The sequence below is a fragment of the Phalangium opilio genome, unplaced genomic scaffold (genome assembly GCF_054372755.1).
Source record: "Phalangium opilio isolate 3A_F unplaced genomic scaffold, DU_Popi_V2 ptg000098l_1, whole genome shotgun sequence".
Lineage (NCBI taxonomy): Eukaryota > Metazoa > Arthropoda > Arachnida > Opiliones > Phalangiidae > Phalangium > Phalangium opilio.
Window position 1 is genome coordinate 3,134,574 of NW_028324201.1, and position 22,437 is coordinate 3,157,010.

Below are 22,437 nucleotides of genomic sequence, written 5' to 3' on the forward strand. Positions count from 1 at the left end.
CTTTCATCTAATGTATGAACCTCCTCAGCCATAGCCTTCATCCAGGTCTCTTTCTCAGGGGACGCCATTGCCTGTTCATATGATGTTGGAGTTCGTATCTCGGTGAAGTGTGTCTCAAAAAATGTTTCTTCCTCATCTTCATCGTCAGGTTTCCATGGTTCCTTAGCATTTCCGCCAAATGAATATAGAGAAGGATCAAAGGGGATGTTCTCCGCTTCGCAATATTGTCTAATTTCAGGTCTCGATCTTCGTCTTTTGCCTTCCCGTGTTATGTAGTAAGTGTCAACCTTTCCTGCTGACGCTCCTGTCTGTCGAACGACATTCTTTTTTGTTAATACATGCGGTAATGGATTAGGAAGATCAGTAGGTTCCATTTCAGGATTCGTTCCTTGAGCTTCCATGGTTTCCCTATTTTGTTCTTCTTGTTCATGTGATTCCGTTTCTCCCTCCTCTTGTTCTTCGTCAAGGGTATCTTCATTTGGGTTTACGTCATCTGGGAGATCTTCTTCTACTGGCCAAAGTAACTGAATCTTTTCCTCTGCTTTTATGTCACTCTTTAACGCTTCTAACCCAATTCGATTCTAGTCGAATGTTACAAGTTTTGTCTCCTTGACAATGTTTTCATCGGGAAACCAAATACGATATCCTTTCGTTTGTTTCGCGTAGCTCAATAAAATGCCAGGTTTTGAACGTTGATGAAACTTGTGCTTTCTATGGCGTTTATGAATGTGAGTAAACGCTAGACATCCTATGCGCTTTAAATGTCTGCCACTCGGTTTCGTGCTTCTCCAGCATTCCATGGGAACTTGGTTGTCAAGTTGACTATGCTTCAGTCTATTTTTGAGATAGACAGCTGTTCGTACAAGCTCAGCCCATAAGAAGAGAGGTAGTTTTGCCTCAATCATTAAGGTTCTAGCCATATCTACTACAGTTCGATTAATCCTCTCAGCCACACCATTCATTTGTGGCGAGTACACGTTCATTCGTTCGTGTTGGATTCCGGATTCTTGACAAACTTTCTCGAATCGCTTGGAACAAAATTCCATGCCATTGTCAGTACGAATGGCCTTGATTCGTTTGCCAGTTTCGTTTTCTACTGCAGTCTTGTATTCTTCAAAACAACGAAGAACCTCGTCTTTTGTCTTTATCGTATACACGGTGGTATGTCTGCTATAATCGTCTATGAAGGATACATAGTAGTTTGCTCCCCCTAACGAGGTTATGGGAGCTGGACCCCAGACGTCAGAGTGAATTAATTGTAATATCTCTTGACTTCTCACTGTTTCTAGGCGTTTAAACGACTGTAAGGTACTATTACCGGTCTTGCACGAGAAACATGTTTCTAGGTGTCCATTGGTTTTCTTCAGTCCAAGAAGCATGTCATGATTGATCATGAATTTTAGGTCTGCCTCATTTACGTGTCCCAATCGCTGGTGCCAGAGAGTTATAACGTCATTAGATGATTGACTCACGTAATTTGCCTCTAAATCATTCTCTGGTATCTTCTTGGCATCTTTCTGGATGATTTCTGTTTCAATCGTGTACAGACCCTTCGTAAGAGTAGCTTCCAGTGCCATGGTGCCATGTGGAAAATAGACAGTACATTTCTTCTTGAATATTTCTATTTTATATCTAGCTTCATCTATCAATCGAGCTGCGATTAAATTCTTCCCCATGTGTGGCGTGTAGAGAACATTCTTCAGATGAAATGTATTCATTTTCTCTCTAATCTTTACTTTAATCCAGATATCTCCGACTCCTTCAGCCATAGATTGTCCCTCGCCAAGTGAGACTTTTGTCGCTGAGGTGTAAACGTTGAAAACCAAGATCGGTCATTACATAAGTGATGTGGAGAAGCGGAGTCAAATTGCCAACTATTTGTTGCTTTGCTTGTATAATTGGCAGCTGCGTAGAACGCTCCTGCTTCTTCATCCTCTCTAGGGCTCTTTAATGTCTGTCGATGGCCCTTTACTTTTCTTTCTGAACGGCATTCTGTGTTTCTATGACCTGCGAGGCCGCAATTATAACAATTGCCTCGAAATACCGGTTTCTTTGAGTTATCGTTCCTTGGTTTTCCTTGGTGATCAGAATTGTTGCTATGTGGTGCCTTCTTATCTCCTTTACGGGATATTGTCTTTACTTGTGTTGTAAAAGCGTCGACTGATTCGTGTGCTTTTTCCTTCAGCATTTGGCGCCCATATTCTGCCTCTAACGTGTCTATTAAATGTGATGATTCGAAGTCGTCATCATCAAGGTGATATAGGTTTTGTACCAACGAATCGTACGAAGTAGGAAGGGATCCAATTAATAGATAACACAAATCTTGATCTTTAATGGTTTCTCCCGCTTCCACCAACTGTCTACGTACGCTTAGTAAACGACCAACAAACGCTGACATAGGCTCTTCAGACTTATATTCTATTGAATAGAATTCCTTCCTCAGCACTCCAATTCTGGCTCGAGATTTTGGTTCAAAAGTGTCCTGTATCTTGTCCCATACTGCTTTGGGCTTGTTTAGACCATCAAGTAGACTTCTGTAGTCTTGTCCTAACGTCATAGCTAGGATTGAATATGTCTCTGAGGCCTTACTTTTGTATCTCTGCTGTATTGCGTCAGGGGCTTCTATTGTCGGTTCAACTTCCACTCCAGTTCCCCAGTAGCACTGCCGACGCAGGGCCTACATGGTCGGCTTTGTGTGTTACCGACGAGTTGGTAAAAAGTCACTAATAAGTCGGGAGAGTAATGGTTTGAAAGTCGAAATGTCCGCCTGGAGGGACGATGGACCGCCGGTTTTCCCACTGTTTTGAGGCTACTATAAAACGACTGTTGGCCGACTATATGTCGGCGTCATTATGCCTACCTAAAGCCGCGCTCAATCCGACGATTTCGCGGCTTTTTATTATAGGAACGGTAAATCGTCGATAAAGGGCTGGTAGAGTAAGGGTTTGAGAGTCGAAATGTCCGCCCGGCGGGACGACGGCCCGCCGGTTTTCAGACTGTTATGAGGCGACTATAAAACGACTGTTGGCCGACTATAGGTAGGCGTCATTATGCCTACCTAAAGCCGCGACCATTTCGCGGCTTTTTAGTATAGGAACGGTAAATCGTCGGTAAAGGGCTGGTAGAGTGAGGGTTTGAGAATCAAAATGTCCGCCCGGTGGGACGACGGCCCACTGGTTTACCGACTGTTACGACACGAATGAAATACGACCCTCATCCAACACGTTTGAGAGTCTACTTAACCGCCTGTCAGCAAGAGGTCCGACGGTTTTGCGACGATCAAGCCTTAACTCGAGGCTTCATTCGCTTATAGTAAAGGATACTGATACCAAGTATTGAAATTTCTTTAATACATTTTCAATGAAAATCACTTTAGAATTTGTACTTTGGTTATTTCAAGTAACATACAGGTTGAGCATCAATTATAACAATTTCAAATATTAAACAATGTATTCGATATTACACGTCTAGTCGAATGGAAATATTGGCTGCCTAGCTAGTTTGTTTTAACCAAAAGTAAATTTTTTCAGGGCGAGTATAATATTTAAATCAATTAAAGCATTTATTAATATTCATTGTTAATATCTTCGATGTGGCCAGTTACTATCTCTTAAATTACAAAAATCTTTATGAAAAATATACAGGGTTGCCACGGAATTTTCAGAACAAAATTCCCGGACGTTTCCAGGTTTTCCCTGACCTTTTAGGGCGGTAGGGTTAATTTTTACATCACGTTTTAATAATTAAATAAACTCTCTACATTAAGTTTTCCAATGTATTTGTTGCACCAAAATGAATAAGAATCATTTTAACTATAAATAACAGTCTTAAGAGCTTTTTTGAAGGCATTTACTTTATAAAAACAATTCTAGACATTTTTAAGGATTGCTCATGGAGTTTTCTGTGTTAAGAGAGGATAAGGAGAAACTTTCATTACTCTTTCAATAAATACTTTTACCCACTAAAATCAAGTTCCCAGAATTTGCTAAAATTTTTAAAATTTCCCGACTTTTCCCTGACCTTTTGGCCCATTTTTAAATTCCCTGACTTTTCCAGGATATCCAGGTACTGTGTCAACCCTGATATACACTTAGAGATTTTTTTAAGGAAAAAGAAAAACATACAATTTTAAAGGGTATTATTTCACACATTTTTCTCTTAAAATGTTTGAAACCGCAAAACAATTCTGTAACTAAAAAAAAATTGAGATCTATTTTGGAATTCAGTATTATTTTCACAACCAAAAATCTTTAATATATAAGGTTTTTGATTTCCAAGCGCCCCAAAGCACTTGCTTCTTTTATATTCAAACAAATAAACTGAAGGTATACATAAACGTTTTAGTTTTGGTTTCACTTTATAGGGGTGTGGTTTCCAGCAGATGAGAAGCTAGGTAAAAAAGCAAAGGCTTATGCATAAAACTGGCTTTAAAAGGTAGATAAATTGATAATTCAATAACAAAATTCAAACCTTACGTTTTAGTTTATATAGTGTGACAAAGAACCTTAGCGATGAAATTAAAAGTTAGCAAGCCTAGAACTAATCATTTTCGACCACAAAAATCTCGTTTAAACATTCTGACGACCCAGCCGCGTCAGAGATACTGGAAAGGCTAACTTGCTTTCGCACTAGCAGCGCCCTCTTCGATGATGACGTGCATGACGTTATCTTAGTTACGCCAATAGAACAGAGGCGTGTCACCTGACCCGAGAAATTACAGGAGGGAAAATTCAAACTAGAAAATCAGATGTGTTTTCTTGTTTTGCAGTTTTTTTGTAACGTTATGCTTCTAGTGTTGCCAAAAATATAGTATTATCAACTTCTGCTTGTGGGTCGAAATATAGTATAAGTTAAATATATAAGAAAAAAAATTTGGTGGCATATGTGGAATAGTAAAAGTCAAAAAAACCGTCCCACGGAAAAAGAAGGCCTATACAACAACTTCGTTTTTCATTTTACTCTTTTCAAACGTGACCATACCGACTAGCGGGAAGGAGTTGGTAATCAATTGGCAAAAATGGGTTACATGTTTAGGACGGTAGGCAAGCCTACTTCAAACCACCACAGTTCCAACAGTCGGATAAATGTCGGTTACTAAACGGCCTAAGAATAACTTTGCTTTTAATTTTACTCGTCTTAAACGTCACAATAACGACTAGCGCGAGGGAGTTGGTAATCAATTGGCAAAAAAAGTGTTGGAATTCTTTAGACTGTAGGCAAGCCTACTTTAAACTATCTCAGTTCCAACCATACTTGTCCACCATCACTTGGGCTCAGCTCAGCTCACGTTACTTTATAGAAATTGACAACGAGCTCACCTCAAGCTCAAAATTGAAACAATGTTTCCTTAGAGCTCAGTGTGATCTCAAGCTCAGTTAGTTTTTATAAATGAGCTCGCCTCGGGCTCGGGTTCATTCGCATAATTTTGATGGGCTAAGCTCGAGCTCAAGCTCTCTCTAATATCTTTCGCGGGCTCAGCTCGGGCTCAAAATCGATAAAATTTAAGGCTCACCTCGAGCTCGGGCTCATTCAATTTAGTAAGCTCAAGCTCGAGCTTGGTCTCACATTTCAGGAGAATATTTCTTCCAAACAGTGTAGATGTTGAAATAAATAATTTTGCAGCTATTTTTACGCGATAAATGCAAAACTACAATACATATTTACTATAGAAATGACTTGCACTACATTTGTATTAAAAAAATTTCAAAATTTCATCTACCAATGAGTTACGCTAGTTTCTGTTGGCACTGAATACGGCGCTGAGCCAAGCTGAGCGCAGTCTCAAAACAGTGAGCGCCCTTTCAAAATGAGCGGTCTCATAGTTTTCAGTTGGCCTCGCTCGAGCTCAGGAAAGCCAAAACATTTGTAAGAGAGCTCAGCGCAAGCTCTCGTTGATTTCACAGTTGAACCTGGGCTCAGCTCAAGGCTCACTTTGTTTGTGACGTATTGTGAGCCCGGGCTCAAGCTCAGAAAACTTTTTCATAAACTTTCGGGCTCGGCTCGGGCTCGTGACTTTATCAATTATTTCGAAGAGCCTCGCTCTATTCGCGCTCGGGCTCGCTAAATTGATGTGAGCGCGGACAGCTATGGTTCCAACTGTCGGATAAATGTCGGTTACTAAACGGCCTAAGCATAACTTTGCTTTTAATTTTACTCTTCTTAAACGTCACAATACCGACTAGCGCGAGAGAGTCGGTAATCAATTGGCAAAAAATAAGTTCAAATTTTCTAGACGGTAGGCAAGCCTACTTTAAACCATCTCTGTTCCAACTGTCAGATAGATGTCGGCATTGCCAACTAAAAGAAGTAGTCGGCTTCATGAGTCGGAAAAGTATCGGAATAAGCATGGTACAGCTGACTGGACCGTAAACCGACTATTCGACCTTTAACCGACTGTTATGCGGAAGGCTTGTGCTACTGGGGTTATTATATCCCATATTTTCTTTCTCTCAATATCATTTCTATTTCAAATTTCCAGTTGCGGTAATTTTTCGAGTCCAACTTCGCTACTTGTCCCGCCGAAAATGCGTTGCCTATGTCTGCCATTTTGGCGTGTTCGAACAAGTCTGTGTTTGGATCCTATCCCTAAGCCTTGGCCTGTCTGACTCAGCACTAACCGGTAACCACGCTCTGCTACCACAATGTTAGGCTTAATAAAGATTAGGGATTTCAGCGAAATGACTAAACTCGTTTCTTGACATAGTAATGATATTTAATAAGGGATTTAATTGTTACAAAATAATAATGGGGTCTAACTCTGACCTACGAGAACACTCCTTTCCTTAGGAGGGTAAAAACGATACTAAAGACAAACATCACATGACGGTGATGATGTCAACTAATAGGGAACATAATATTGTCGCGCCATCTAGGATGGCAGTATAGTTATAGGTCAAAGGTTAACAATAAAAAACTGGGTGAGCTAAAATGTACGCAGCGCAGTGAAACAAACGGAAATGATTTAAGACATCTTCTCTTAATACTCCCCTAAAAACAATTGGCCCAATGTATAACATCATTAACCTCAGCTCCGTCGCTTTGTAGCGGTCCAAGTATTTTAAGCTACGAGGTTTACGCGCAAACTCTTTAGGGATATACAGACGAGAGTTTTCTAATTTTTCATTAAGTACAGAAACCAAGTGGCTACTAAGCCTTACCGTTAAATTTCCGCTTAAAAACGCGTGTAACATTTTTTTGGTTACTCCCAAACACATAAGGTGCATGTAATCAAGGGGGAATTGTTGCACCATATCTATATTAAGTTGTGATAGGGGTGAAGGCCCACCCATCAAATGGTGACCCTCGTCATATTCGTTCCTAAAACTATTATTTGTGCGAAGAGATACATCACCATCTTCTTGGAAAAACAAAGTGCGATTATGTAGCCTAATACCTTCTATTGTACACTTGTCGCAAGAATGATACCCAACGTGGCCTTTAGTGTTTTTCACGAATGAGCGTGCAGGGGTGTCAAGAATGAAAGGGCCTTTCAAGTTGAATTTAAAATTTTTGTTCTGATAATCAAATCCATTGGCTTCCAATTCCTTAAGATCTCAAATTAAAGGCCCCAAATACTCTTGCAAATTTCCAGGTTTTGAAACCCCACAGAATACTCCCACCGGAAAAGGTGTACCCACCATTCCCTCCGAAAAATTGTACACACATGCTAGTACTGGCCAAAAATCGATTGAAGAACTTTTGTAAATGGGAAGCCCATCAATATTTATCCCAAAGGAGAGCTCATGCGCATACTCTGGCCTACTTGCTAAAAAAAATTTATACCAGACTCAAACCCTACATGCCAATATTCTCCGTTTTTAATTGGTGTTGTAATAGCCACTCTAGGAGTTTTAAGGAGAGTGCGTGCATCTTTCGGTAAATCATGCCCATGCTTTCTTAAAATCTCTAATAAATCAGAAGCTGTAGAATTAGCAACTTTATGTTTCAAGGCCCATTCTCTAATATCAGAACTGATATTAAGAGGTATTTGACCGTCATCACTTAAACTCTCCGTGTTTGAAGGAAATGGATCATTTGGAAAACCAACTCTTACAGATTCATCTGAGTCAGTATCACTACTGGTTATTTTTACAGACTCAACAGATTGTGTCGATAAATCCCCCTCTTCTTCTGAAACAGCTACAGGTTCTATTAAATCCCCCCTCCTCCTCTGAAACAGCTACAGGTTCTATTAAATCCCCCTCTTCCTCTGAAACAGCTACAGGTTCTATTAAATCCCCCTCTTCCTCTGAAACAGCTACAGGTTCTATTAAAATGGCTTTCTCGGGGCTCTGCCCTTGAATATTTTTTTGATCGCTTTCATTACATGGAAAATCTATGCCTTTGTCTTCTATTCTTTCTAATAATCCACTAATATAAGAATTTTTCTTTCTACGTTTATGCCTAACAGAAATTGAAGGAGTGATAGGTTGATTAAACCCACTTCCATCATCCATAACAGTATGTGTATATATGTTTAAAAATATTAAAAAACTAAATATAAATAAACAGTAAACTTGGGCAATATCAGAAATACTCAGAAATGCTTGTTTGTAGTTTAAGAATTAAAATCATAATTGCGGATTTGCAGGCCTAAAAAAACTAGAAAACCAACGCTTAAATTTGAAAAATATTACCGTTTGCCACAGCAAAGATTATTTTCGGATCTGCGAAAGAACATCCACTCGCTGTGCTTTTTTTCCGTCTTTAGCATCCTAGTTTTTGGTCTTCTTATCGGATAGTCCGCCGAATGCTCCTTTTTAAATCCTAAAGCTTCACGATTTTAGTCTTGCCATTGAACTGTCCCCAGACTGAGTTACTTGAGTTACCAGTGTTCCGTTTTTTTTTCTTGTTATTGGACTGTCTCCGTACTATTCTATCTATTCTACTTTAGCGCGCTTTTAAACCACGCTGGTAACTCAAAGTGGCACATTATGGGGACAGTAGAATGGAAAGACTAGAATTGTGAAGCTTGACGACTTAAAAAAGAGCATTCGACGGACTATCCGATAACAAGACTAAAAACTAGGATGATAAGGACTCAAAAAAGCGCAGTGTGTGGTTGTCCCTGTGCAGATCAAAAAAATTATCTTTGCGTGGCAGAGAGAAACAGCAAAAATTAAGAAATTTTTCAAATAATCGTAATTTCCGAGGGGTCTGACATCGGCCAAAATCCCGTACACTTACCCTGAAATCACTTTGAAAATCCTAAAATCCCGTTGAAAATCCTAAAATCCCCTTTAAAATTCTAAAATCTGAAAATCCAAGTGAAAATCCTAAAATCCCTTTCAAAATCCAAAAATCCAAGTTAAAATCCAAAATTCCCTGTTAAAATCCCAAAATCCAAGTTAAAATCCTAAAATCCCAAAATCCAAGTTAAAATCCTAAAATCCCAAAATCCAAGTTAAAATCCTAAAATCCCTTTCAAAATCCCTTTCGAATTCCCAAAATAGCGCTCAAAATCAATTCGGAGACTAGTTTATTATTTCGGAAACTAGGGGGGGGGGTCACTGGACCGACGGACTAGTTTAAAAAATATATACTTATTTCCCAGACTGCTCACAACCCGAGCTGGTAGGAGTTAGCCTTACAATTTTCGTATCCTCCCCCATTATCCTTTATCCCCTTATTCTTCCATAATCTACACATGCGCAAATCACTCGACAACAAGCTTGATAGTTCACGCTTTCCCACGGTGCGTGGGAACTGAGTGTTGAGATGATTCAAAGTCTTTTCAAAACAGAAATTTCCCAATTTTTGATGACTGCGCGTAACTTCGGCGTGTCTTATAGTTAATTTCGGCTAAACTGTACATTTAGAAAGAGTTATGTCATCTTCGGCGGATAGCGAGTTATGTTCAGTTGAGGATGAAGTAAAACAAAAACTTCCAAAAGAGTTATTTCGATGCTTGGTGAACACGGGATACAAAACTTTAAGTTCAGTATCAAAATTGGCTGATGTGTCTGAAATAGACAAACTGGAAAAATACAAGTCCGAAAATCACGACATTTTTGAAGATGAACTGGAATTAAAATTGGATTCTATGTACGGAAGGTACTATAAAAAACCGGAGAAATTCAAGTTTTTACCTGGAGATAAACATACTTTACAAGCGTTTGGTGAAGCTGCTAAAACTAAACTTGCTTCAAAACAAGCTCATCAATATACAATGCTGAACCTGAATAGGAAAATCCCAAACCGAGTCCCAAAAGATACCTGTAGTAGAAAAAGGAAAATCGTTGATGTAGTCGACGTCGACCTGACTCATAGTTGTCCGCCGACAAAAACAAATAAGCTCCCAGAAGACCTAACCAAAGAAATTCAACAAGACGTCACCGTAATTCGCAAGCAAATCAAGCGATACTTATTCAATGAAGCTGAAGCGCAAAATCTGCCGGTCGAGTTAAAAGAATTTGTGGATTACGAAATAGTTACTAAAAAATCAACATTGAAGAAAGTTGACAAAAGCATCAGGCCAAGTGGTGACTTAAATCAAGTTGCTGACATAGAGTTCAAAGTTCTGTGCTTAAGATGTGGTAGTAAATGTTTAGTTGTTAGGACGCCATCCGGTGGGTTCAGTGCCTCTAACTTCTATAAGCATACAAAGTTGTGCTTGCTGTCAGGTAAAAGATCCAAAAATACGAAGCAAACTACTATTCAATTTCGACCCTCTACTCAGGGCAAAGATCCTAAGGAATCAACCTCCAATCAATTATTATCGGCTAATGAAGATGGGTCTTTGTCTCGAAACTCAAAAGCACAGAATGATCCTGCTGTAACCATGGAAAAGATGGGGAATAATGATTTGGAAGCGGATTTTTAGTATGCCCCTCTTCGTCTGGGTCTTCGAAGGGGGGTAACACAAGTTGTAACTCTACAGTAACGCGCTTACACCATCCCAAAGACACTAATTACAATTACTCTAGAAATGAAAGAACTCGAAGAAAATTATCGAAGGTAGATTTTTCAAGCCAAACAATTGATAGATTTTACCCAATTTTAAACAAAATGGACCTTCTTATAAAAGAAAATCAAGAGTTGAAAAATGTTATTGCTTCAAATTTGAATTCCCTCGGCGAAGTCCTCTCAGAGAAAACAACTATCATTACTAATTCTACATCTGATATGTGTTCTATACTGAAAAATATGTGGATAAATGCAACCACCAAAACTAGAACATATTCGGATACCATTAAAAAATTTAGCATATCACTTTTTATTATTTCTGGTTCTGCCGCTTATTCTCTTTTGTCGGTAAACCTACCCATGGCTATACCATCCTTACGTCAAGTTCGACGTTACCTGACTGAAGAACGAAAACCCATAACAGAAGGACTTATTAGAGTTGACGAATTGAACGCTCACATTTCACTTTACAATGTCCCGCACAAACACGTTGCTATTAGCGAAGATGCAACGCGCATACTACAGAGAATCGACTATGACTCGAATACGAACAGTTGCGTCGGGTTTGTCCGGCCACTTAACGACAAGGGATTCCCCGAATCAGATTCATTGCAATTCAGTAGTTATGAGGAAGCGGAAGATATGTTTAAAAAATATCCAAAAGTGAATTATGCCTACGTATACATGGCTCAACCTCTCTATCCCAACGTACCACCAATTTGCCTTTGCGTAATAGGAACGGATAACAAATTTTCCAGTAGTGAAGTAATGAAACGCTGGAAAACGATTCGAGATGAATGTTCGAAGAAAGGCATAAATGTTGTCGGATTTTCCAGCGACGGCGATCCTCGTTTATTGAAAGCGATGATTCTTCAAAATATTTCTGGCCCAATGAAACAAGGAAAGCCGTCAAACGATTCCATCGGTGCTTGGTACTGCAATTATAACCACGATAACCCACTGTCGTTTCAAGACCCGGTTCATATAGGCGCTAAAATGAGATGCCGTCTACTGAAACCTTCGATAATATTACCAATGGGAGATTTTGTATGCAGCATGTCACATTTAAAGTTCCTAAAGGACAAAACATCGAAAGCTACACATGGATTGAGATACAATGATTTAAACGGGAAGGACAAACAAAACTTCGCCGCGGTTGAGAATATATGTTCATTAAGAATACAAACTCTACTAAAAGAAAATGTCCCTGAGAGCGATGCGACGGCGGTGTATTTGCGACTTATGAGAAGCGTAACAGTGTGTTTTTTATCCAAAGAAATGTCGCTTCTGGAAAGAATTCAAACTCTTTGGTTTGCAGTTTTTTTCTTGAGAATTTGGAAAACGTGGATTAAAAAAAGTGGTCAGTACAAAATTGGAGAGAATTTCCTTTCTCGCAATTGCTATCAGTGTATAGAGTTAAACGCACATTCCTTGATAGAGTTGTCCATCTCTCCATCAAACAAAAGCGGCACTTCTTGTTTCCCACATTTACTCGGCTCACAACCATGCGAGGCCCTTTTTCGAGCCTCAAGGAGTATGACCTCTACATTTTCTACCATAACTAATTTCTCTTTACAAGAATTCTTAAGAAGAACTCATCGCCTAGATATTCAAATGCAGTTAGCCAAAGAAGACGCTTTCGTTCACCCAAAGCAAAAAAAAGATGGTTTAAGATTTGCCTATGAAAAAGAAACCACTCCAAATATTCCCTTATTGGAAGATATAGTTAAAGTCGTAATGAATGCCAAGAAAGAGGCTCAAGAAATAGCCAAACGTTTAGGAATGAAATCTGCCACTAACGCTTCAGATAAAACATTATTGTTGGACACATTTACTTTTCAAAATGAATCACGTCATTCTACTAATAAACCTCAACGTGACCCTGAAATCGATTCTTATGATGATTCTGAAGGTCAGGTAAATAGTGTAAACAACGACCTTCCCGTTGAAGATGAATGTACATTACTTGAAGATTTAATAGCCCTTCAACCGAGAAATAAAGCTAGTAATCCCACATTTAGAAGAACTCCTGAAAGTCGGGAATCCCTACCTGTTTACGAAACGGGAGAAAAAGTAGTTTTAGACCAAAAATCACCATATACGACCTTCATAAAAGATGGGACTTCAGTTTTCATCAGGAAAACTACCGCCTTATGGCTGCTTAATAGCAACCAAAAACTTTCGAATGACAGGCTTCTTAGAGTTCAGGATCTATCAGCGAATGCACCTAAAACTGGGGTAGTAAAGTCTAACAATACATCAAGCCCATTTCGTTCTGACTGCCTTGTTATCGGTGATTTTTGCGCTTTTACTTTTGAAGATTCGTTTCTTGTGGGCAGAGTTCTGCAATTTTCTTATACAACGGGGAAAATGCAAAAAGCGAAAAGTTTCGAAGGCAGTTATGCGTATATTCCTTCTAAAAAGACTATAGGTGTTCTGTGCAATTGGTTTGAACTGAAGCTACCAAGAAACGGGTATATCGAACTCAAAGCGTCGACATTCTTTACACATGGCTATTGTGATATAAAAAAATATCTCTGCACAATACCTGATAGTTTAATATGTGTGAAAGACACACAATTATGTATTGAACCCGCTACAGTGTCCAAAGTATTAAAATTAAAATGATTAAATTCTAAATGTTACCGTTAAGTTCATTGTATTTTCCAAGGTATTTTCAATTCATACTATCGCATACAATGTAATAACATTAACATCATTATTATACTTTTTGACGGATAACTCTCGGATAACTTTATACTTCTTAAATGTTTGAACATGTTACGATGAAAACTAGTAGATAGGCCGGGTTTTGATAGAATTAAAAATCAGTTAAAATTTTAGGGTCCTAAAAGGTATGTGATGGGACGGTCGGTTATTTCTCCTGACATGCATTAAAACGAAATTAAAAATGCCATCAAAATGTGCTAAATAGGTGATCCACTCTAAATTTCAATTTTTATACTACACTTAAGTGGTAGTATAGTAAATCGAATGAAAATAATAAACTTGGGATTGAAAACCGATCATAATACACACTGGCATAAAATTCAGCGCTCAGAACACTATAATAATAAGTTGAAAACTAAATTCAGGGTCAGATTCCCAAAGTACCGTTCAAAATCCTAAAATCAGGGTCAAATTCCCAAAATACCGTTCAAAATCCTAAAATCCTGGTCAAAATTCCAAATTCCCAATCAAAATCCTAAAATCCAGGTCAAAATTCCAAATTCCCACTCAAAATCCTAAAATCCTGGTCAAAATTCCAAATTCCCACTCAAAATCCTAAAATCCGGTCAAAATTCCAAATTCCCACTCAAAATCCCAAAATCCACACAAAATCCTAAAATCCTGAAATCCTCGTCAAAATTTCAAAATCCGTTTGAAAATCCCAAAATCTTGAAATCCCGTACACAAACTAGCTCCATGTCCGACCCCTCGGTAATTTCCTTACAATTTCTTATGGAAATGGTTTAGAAACGCGCTGAAGTAGAGCAATCGGGAGTCAGACCAATAACAAGACTAAAAACGGGACGCTGGAAACTCAAAGTGGCACAGTCTGGGGACAGTAGAATGGCAAGACTAAATTGGGAAGCTTGAGGACTTAATAAAGAGCTTCGGCGGACTATCCGGTTTCAAGACCAAAACAAGGATGCAAAAAAACTCAAAAAAGCTCAGTGAGTGGTTGTCCCCGTGCACATCGAAAAAATATCTTTGCGTGACAGAGGTGCTCGGCAAAAACTAGGAAATTTGTCAAATAATCGAAATTTCGTTACAATTTCCTATGGAAATGTTTAAAAAGCGCGCTAAATGAGAATAATCGGGAGACAGTCCAATAAAAAGACTAAAAATGGACGCTTGTAACTCAAAGTGGCACAGTCTGGGGACAGTATAATGACAAGCCTAAACTTGGGAGGCTTTGAGGACTTAAAAATAGAATTCAGCGGACTATCCGATTAAAAGACCAAAGCATAGGATGCTAAAGGCTCAAAAAAGCGCATTGAATGGTTGTCCCTGTGCAGACGAAAAATTATATTTGCGTGGGAGAGGTGCTCTGCAAAAAAATATGAAATTTGTCAAATAATCGAAATTTCGTTACAATTTCTTACGGAAACGGTTTAGAAGCGTGCAAAAATAGAATAATAGGGAGACAGTCCAATAACAAGACTGTAAAGGGACGCTGGTAACACAAAGTGGCACAGTCTGGGGACAGTAGAATGGCAAGACTAGAATTGTTAAACTTGAGAACTTAAAGGGATAGGTTCATTGTTTTCCGACTAGTACAAGATGAGGGCAGTTTTAGGTAAAAAAATGTGCCTAAAATTATGTGTGACAAAAAAAATCCAATTAAAACGTTTAAAATTAAGAAAAGTACGTTAGATATTTTGAAATTGAAACTAGCCGCGAAATACCGCCCAACTTGTTTTTCACACTATGACGTTGCAAATGTCTCTTGATTCATTGGTTGATTCATATTGTGTGATTTGGACGTTTTAAAATTACATCTGTTCCAGTTATTTTCATAAAACCTATCGTGTCAGAAGTGGGATTCGAACCCACGCCCTCTAACGAGGACCATACACAGATTCACAACGTGAACGAAGGAAGCTAAGCCCCTTGAGTCTGGCGCCTTAGACCGCTCGGCCATCCTGACGTGGTTTAAAGTCATTTAGACGTTTAAAATTACATCTCTTCCAGTTATTCTCAAAAAACATATCGTGTTCGAAGTGTGATTCGAATCCACTCCCTCAAACGAGGACCAGAATACTCAGATTCGCATCGTGATCCAATGAAACTAAGAGCCCTTGAATCTGTCGCCTTAGACCGCTCGGCAATCCTGACATGGTTTTACCTAATTTTTACGTTTTAAAAATACATCTCTTCCAGTTATTTTCATAAAACATATCGTGTCAAAAGTAGGATTCGAACCCACGCCCTCATACGAGGACCAGAATACACATATTCACATCGTGAACGAAGGAAGCTAAGCCCCTTGGGTCTGGCGCCTTAGACCGCTCGGCCATCCTGGCGTGATATTGTGTAATTTGGACTTTTTAAAATTACATCTGTTCCAGTTATTTTCATAAAACATATCGTGTCGAAGTGGGATTCGAACCCACGCCCTCAAACGAGGACCAGAATACACAGATTCACATCGTGATCCAATGAAACTAAGAACCCTTGAGTCTGGCACCTTAGACCGCTCGGTCATCCTGACGTGGTTTTAAGTAATTTAGACGTTTAAAATTACATCTCTTCCAGTTATTCTCATAAAACATATCTTGTTCGAAGTGTGATTCGAACCCACTCCCTCAAACGAGGACCAGAATACTCAGATTCGCATCGTGATCCAATGAAACTAAGAACCCTTGAATCTGTTGCCTAAGACCGCTCGGCAATCCTGACATGGTTTTACCTAATTTTGACGTTTTAAAAATACATCTCTTCCAGTTATTTTCATAAAACATATCGTGTCAGAAGTGGGATTCGAACCCACGCCCTCAAACGAAGACTAGAATACACAGATTCACATCATGAACCAATGAAACTAAGAACACTTGAGTCTGTCGCCTTAGACCGCTCGGCCATCCTGACGTGGTTTAATGCAATATGGACGTTTAAAATTACATCTCTTCCAGTTATTTTTATAAAACATATCGTGTCAGAAGGGGGATTCAAACCCACGCCCTCTAACGAGAACCAGAATACACAGATTCACATCGTGAACGAAGGAAGCAAAGCCCCTTAAGTCTGGTGCCTTAGACCGCTCGGCAATCCTGGCGTGATATTGTGTAATTTGGACGTTTTAAAATTACATCTGTTCCAGTTATTTTCATAAAACATATCGTGTCAGAAGTGGGATTCGAACCCACGCCCTCTAACGAGGACCACACACAGATTCACAACGTGAACGAAGGAAGCTTAGCCCCTTGAGTCTGGCGCCTTAGACCGCTCGGCCATCCTGACGTGGTTTAAAGTCATTTAGACGTTTAAAATTACATCTCTTCCAGTTATTCTCAAAAAACATATCGTGTTCGAAGTGTGATTCGAATCCACTCCCTCAAACGAGGACCAGAATACTCAGATTCGCATCGTGATCCAATGAAACTAAGAACCCTTGAATCTGTCGCCTTAGACCGCTCGGCAATCCTGACATGGTTTTACCTAATTTTTACGTTTTAAAAATACATCTCTTCCAGTTATTTTCATAAAACATATCGTGTCAAAAGTAGGATTCGAACCCACGCCCTCATACGAGGACCAGAATACACATATTCACATCGTGAACGAAGGAAGCTAAGCCCCTTGGGTCTGGCGCCTTAGACCGCTCGGCCTTAGTGACGTGATTTTAAGTCATTTAGACCTTTAAAATTACATCTCTTCCAGTTATTTTCATAAAACACATCGTGTTCGAAGTGAGATTCGAACCCACGCCCTCAAACGAAGACTTGAATACACAGATTCACATCGTGAACGAAGAAAGCTAAGCCCCTTAAGTCTGGCGCCTTAGACCGCTCGGCCATCCTGGCGTGATATTGTGTAATTTGGACGTTGCTTCAGTGTCAAATTGATTTTGGAGATCTTGGATAGCATCCACACCTTCCATGAAGAGTTTCTTGATAAGACTATTCGCCTTGACGTTGCCGACACAAACCTTAATATTAGTGCAACATTAGTTAATTATTACATCTTAGCACCTTATAAAATACAGGAGGTTTCAAAAAGTATGGTAGAACCGAAGTACAGTGGACGGTTTTGAGTCGAAAATGTTCCAAGACATTTTGGCCTAAGGACCAACGTTGTCAAGTTATGATTCGAGTGTTTTATGGATTTCCCCTTAATTAAATTAGCATCGTCATTCAGTTCCTTTCTTAAATTTATGGGGTCATCCGTAAAACATTCCAATCATAACTTGTTTAGGATGTGGCCCTTAGGACAAAATGTCATAGTACATTTTCGACTCAAAATCACTCGTAGAACCCACTGTTCTCCTATCCTGCCACCATTTTTTGAATACCCGGTATTTTCTTACTTTTATCATATTTTGCCCATGTTTTCGTAAGGCATCTGAATTTGCAGAGAGTCTGACTGTATTATTCACTTCTTGAACAAAGGGCCTTAATGAGAGTTTCGGGAAAAACATTCCACCCCGATCCTGCTGTTTCAATTCCGTTGGTAATTGGGCTTCTTTTTCTTCATCACTTAGTGAAACTTTAAAGCACAACCTGTACACTTTCCTGTATAGTATCCTAGTCCTTAGAGTCAAACGTTTAGATTCTTTTAAACGTTTAGAAACTTTCCACATCTCCCCAATTGTTCCCTCGCCAAGTCTCAGAATTCCACTCAATGTTTCTTCCTTGAAGTTCGATGGGCTGACTACAATTTCTCTAGGCTTTTGAGATTGCACATTTAATTCAGATTCATTCACTATCACAGATGAATTTAAATCATCATCATTGGCTATCACAGTTGAATTTAAATCATCATCGCTCGTATCACAGTTGTTAACATCAGTCTCAGGAGTGCAGTGAACATATCTAATGTTTTCAGTCATCATATTAGACCAAATGCCTAAAACCATACCAAATAAAGTGATAAACCGAAACGCACTTACCTATAAAGGCTGCACATATAACAATTAAAAAGCTCCATAACATCTTTGGCTTCAGGATCATCCTCTTCACTGAAATCGAAAATGAACTCCGTTCTAATACCATTGCCCTTTTGGAGATAACTGAATACTTCACACTCGTCCATTGCAAAAGTGTGAAGCTTTTCCAAATAAAATCTAAACTTTTCTGATTGCATAATATGCTTGTGATAATTAAATCTCTTTTTGTTTGACGTAATATGTAATTCTTTATTACTATCACAATTAATACTGTCTAAAACTCTCTGAAAATCCATTGCAATCCGTGGGCCTAGGACCCAACACAAGTTTGATCGGAATTTCTAGCAGACTATAACAGCTGTTCTTGTCACCGTTTCTGATTCGCTACCTCAAACCACAGGACACACCTTAAAGTTTCGTTACTTTCCCGCTGTTGGCGCGCAAATCAGCCTGCCAGCTCAAAATGAGAGAAGCGCCGTAGGTGGCGTGGTGATCGGACCTAAAAACAAGTTGGCTAACAGAGATGGTTGCGGATATGGTTAGTGTCCAATACTTCCATAAGAAGTCATTGACTTCTGGTAATAGCTAAAGATATTCTCCTTAATATATAAGCAATCGAATAAGCCATGCCTCGTTGATGCAAAATGGCTGGTACATGCCTTAATTTCTCGATTAAATTACCACAAAGGGCTATTTATGCCCGGGTAGCCAAAAATTAATTCAAGCCCGGGCAGAAATAGACGGTCCACAGTGGGCCGTCTATTTCTGCCCGGGTGATCTAGTGTTTTTTCCAGCCCGGGCAGAAATAGTCGCCTATTTATGGATGGCTATTTCTGCCCGGGTGATCAAGTGTTCTTTCCAACCCGGGCAGAAATAGTGGCCCATTGATGGATGGCTATTTCTGCCCGGGTGATCAAGTGTTCTTTCCAACCCGGGCAGAAATAGTCTCCCTTTTATGGATGGCTATTTCTGCCCGGGTGCTCGAGTGTTCTTTCCAACCCGGGCAGAAATAGTCTCCCTTTTATGGATGGCTATTTCTGCCCGGGTGAACAAGTGTTCTTTCCAACCCGGCCAGAAATAGTCGCCCATTTATGGATGGCTATTTCTGCCCGGGTGAACAAGTGTTCTTTCCAACCCGGGCAGAAATAGTCGCCCATTTATGGATGGCTATTTCTGCCCGGGTGAACAAGTGTTCTTTCCAACCCGGGCAGAAATAGTCGCCCATTGATGGATGGCTATTTCTGCCCGGGTGCTCATGTGTTATCATATTTTTTGCGATGACAAGAACCCTTCTATAAGCAAAATAAAGCAAACTCCATTTATTTAATTATGTGATTAACCGTAAAGCAGATCTACAATAGGACAGGCTTAATGGATATGTTTTCCCCACCTGCTAACCTCGAAAAAACAAAAAAAAGCACTACTAAACTAAACCTAAGTTTACATTCTCAACCATGCAGTTTTTTCTCTCGCACCGTCGTATAGATTATGAGTCCATAATTTGCCTAGGCTATTTATCAAATACCGCGTACATTACCAACAGTATTGGACTTCGAAACTCCGTTCGCGCATTATCACCAGCTTTCTTTTTTTCCATACCCATTACGGTTTGGTGTATACCTTTTGGTCTACCTCGTCCTTTCAAAATCATGGGTTCTTTAATAAGTGAAATGATGTTTTTCATACTATTAGCTGAATTTCTTCTTTCATGGTCCAAATCAACCTTTTTAACACGTTCGTCTTTTTTTCTTTCCATTGAAATATCATCCTTACATTTTTCTTCGCTGCTACTTGAATCGCTTCCGTCTTCACTATTGTTTCGTTTTATCCCTCTGTTTCCTGCAATGTGACTTTCTCCTTCGCTGTCGTTCTCTTCATTGTCACTTTCTTCTTCGCTGTCGTTCTCTTCGTTGTCATCTATAGTACCACTTTCCCCGTGAAATTTAGAACTAGCCTGATAATCTTCATTTGCACTATTGTCCTTCGCACCAGACTCGATTATTTCAGTAGCATCAAGTTCATCATCTCCGTCGTAGACTTTATTACCTATTAGAATCTTAACTTCTTCTTGAAGGGCCCAGGCTTTAGTCATCATATTCAGAATATTATCCCTTTTCACCCAAGTTTTTTCTCCACACGATGTGGCTACGTCGAAAAGCTGATTCAGTCTTGGACGCGCAGACGCGTATCTTTGTTGACAAGTTCTTGATGTGGATTTGAAAGCCATGCTTTGGGTCACTACCATCTCCGTTTCTAGATTTCCAACCCATTTTTCTCTACTTAGTCTTGGAGAAAGCATTTTGATTTCAAAGGGAAATAATTTTAGATGTTTTCGTACTGAAAAGATGTGCAAACAGGGAATTCCTATCATTTTAAATTTAGAACAAGAGCATGTTTTCCCGTCACAGATTGCGTTTGAACTGCTCTTGTACTTCACCAAATAATTCGAACTGTTATCTATTGGTGAGCAACTCGTGTAATTTGACATTCCAATAATCATGTTTTCGACAATTTCTTCAGAAAGATTTGGCACGCAAACGTCCCGAATCACTTCAGCTGCCTCTTGCATGTCAGGATCTTTAAGGATGGGATGGAATTTTTTTTCATCTTTGCATTAAATTTACTCTGCACTCGAATTAAGTTAATGTAGGAGCAAAGGTTTTCATTTCTTCATAAAATTGGTCAAGTGAGTTGTTACGTTTTGAAACGGCTGATTTTATTTTTTGGTTCAAAGATTCCAATCTATTGTTGGTTGTGTCTCCCAAATTGAAGTGTTGCCTTCGATAAAACATTACTCATTTCTCCTTAATCACCAACCAATTGTCTTGGAAATATTTTAGAAATTCACGACTCAACTCTTCATCGGACAATAGTGAATCCACATTTTTTTGAAAATCAAGTTCAGTAAAAGAATAGGCAATGTTCTGAACGTACATTTTAGCCTTCTTCTCGGAAGACTTACCCATTTTTAGTGAATGGATTTTGGCCTTAATTGCCTTAAGAACATGAAAAAGGCATATTTCAACAGTTACATTTTGGAAAAGTTGTTCAATGACATTGATCTCTGTAAAATCTTTATCAACCATAAAGGTCACAATTTTATCGATGTTGGGATTGTGCTTTATGAACGTAGAGAGAAGTTTGAATATAACTTCTTTGGTTTCCATTTTGACTAGGCTCAAGGCTACTATCTCGCTTAAGTTATTTCCGTCAACCACCATTATTATGTACAAAGGCATACGACAAAAATTCAAACAATACGTAGCGTCACATAAGAATGCTCAGGGTACTTTGCAAAGGATTCCCTCATAACTCCAGTTTGCCAAAAAACAAAAGTTAACTCGAAACTTTTTTCATCATATTCGAACTCGACCACCTAGAATTAATTTAGGACACTCGTTAAAACCATGCGTGTCATCCCAAATAACGTTTCAAAAAGACACTAGATTCAAATAACATTTAAAGGCAGGTTTAGAGCTACGCTTTTGTGAAAATTTCAATTCCAACACTACATAAGTACACTATATAATTTACTTCTGATCTAAAATCGGCAACCAAAACATTTGAAACAAGTACTCTTGATTATATTTGGTTGAAAAAGGGCTTTTAAAATTGAAAATTTGCACGTTTTATAATAGATATTACCGCGAAAATATTCGTACACCGTGAATAAAAGGAGCACATAGTATGCATTGCATATTATTAATTTTAAATACTAGTAATGACTTACTGGGAAGCAAATACTACGCTGCTTATACGGTATCAAATAAATAATAAAGCTTATGAGAGCAATCTAGATATAACCACTCTTCGACATTGACTCCCTTTTTTGTAAACAAAATGAAACTATCTGAAGATATTTTGAAAACAATATCAATAAAACAAAAATATTTACCATGTTCGTATCTGCTTCTTTGTCT

General features: G+C 38.9%; 2 protein-coding genes across 2 annotated transcripts in view; both read right to left on the reverse strand.

Moving 5' to 3' along the window:
* LOC149634491 (multidrug resistance-associated protein 1-like) overlaps window positions 1-22,437 on the reverse strand; it is a 265,543-nt gene that overhangs the window by 87,032 nt on the left and 156,074 nt on the right. The window lies entirely within an intron of this gene.
* LOC149634493 (uncharacterized) lies at window positions 14,379-19,091 on the reverse strand. Its single transcript, XM_089850969.1, has 5 exons — window positions 18,521-19,091; window positions 17,939-18,443; window positions 17,457-17,560; window positions 15,015-15,131; window positions 14,379-14,487 (listed from the first exon to the last, which is right to left on the reverse strand). The coding sequence occupies exons 1-5, from the start codon at window positions 18,811-18,813 to the stop codon at window positions 14,379-14,381; spliced, it is 1,128 nt and encodes a 375-aa protein (XP_089707095.1). The 5' UTR covers window positions 18,814-19,091.

Bases quoted from the DNA above. Each gene is read 5' to 3' on its own strand.
- LOC149634493 (XM_089850969.1), bottom strand. From the start codon at position 18,813: ATGGATTTTCAGAGAGTTTTAGACAGTATTAATTGTGATAGTAATAAA. The intron at 18,444-18,520 runs GTAAGTGCGTTT...TGAAAACATTAG, and splicing joins TATATGTGCAGCCTTTATAG to ATATGTTCACTGCACTCCTG. The intron at 17,561-17,938 runs GTAAGAAAATAC...ACTAATATTAAG, and splicing joins ATGGGCAAAATATGATAAAA to GTTTGTGTCGGCAACGTCAA.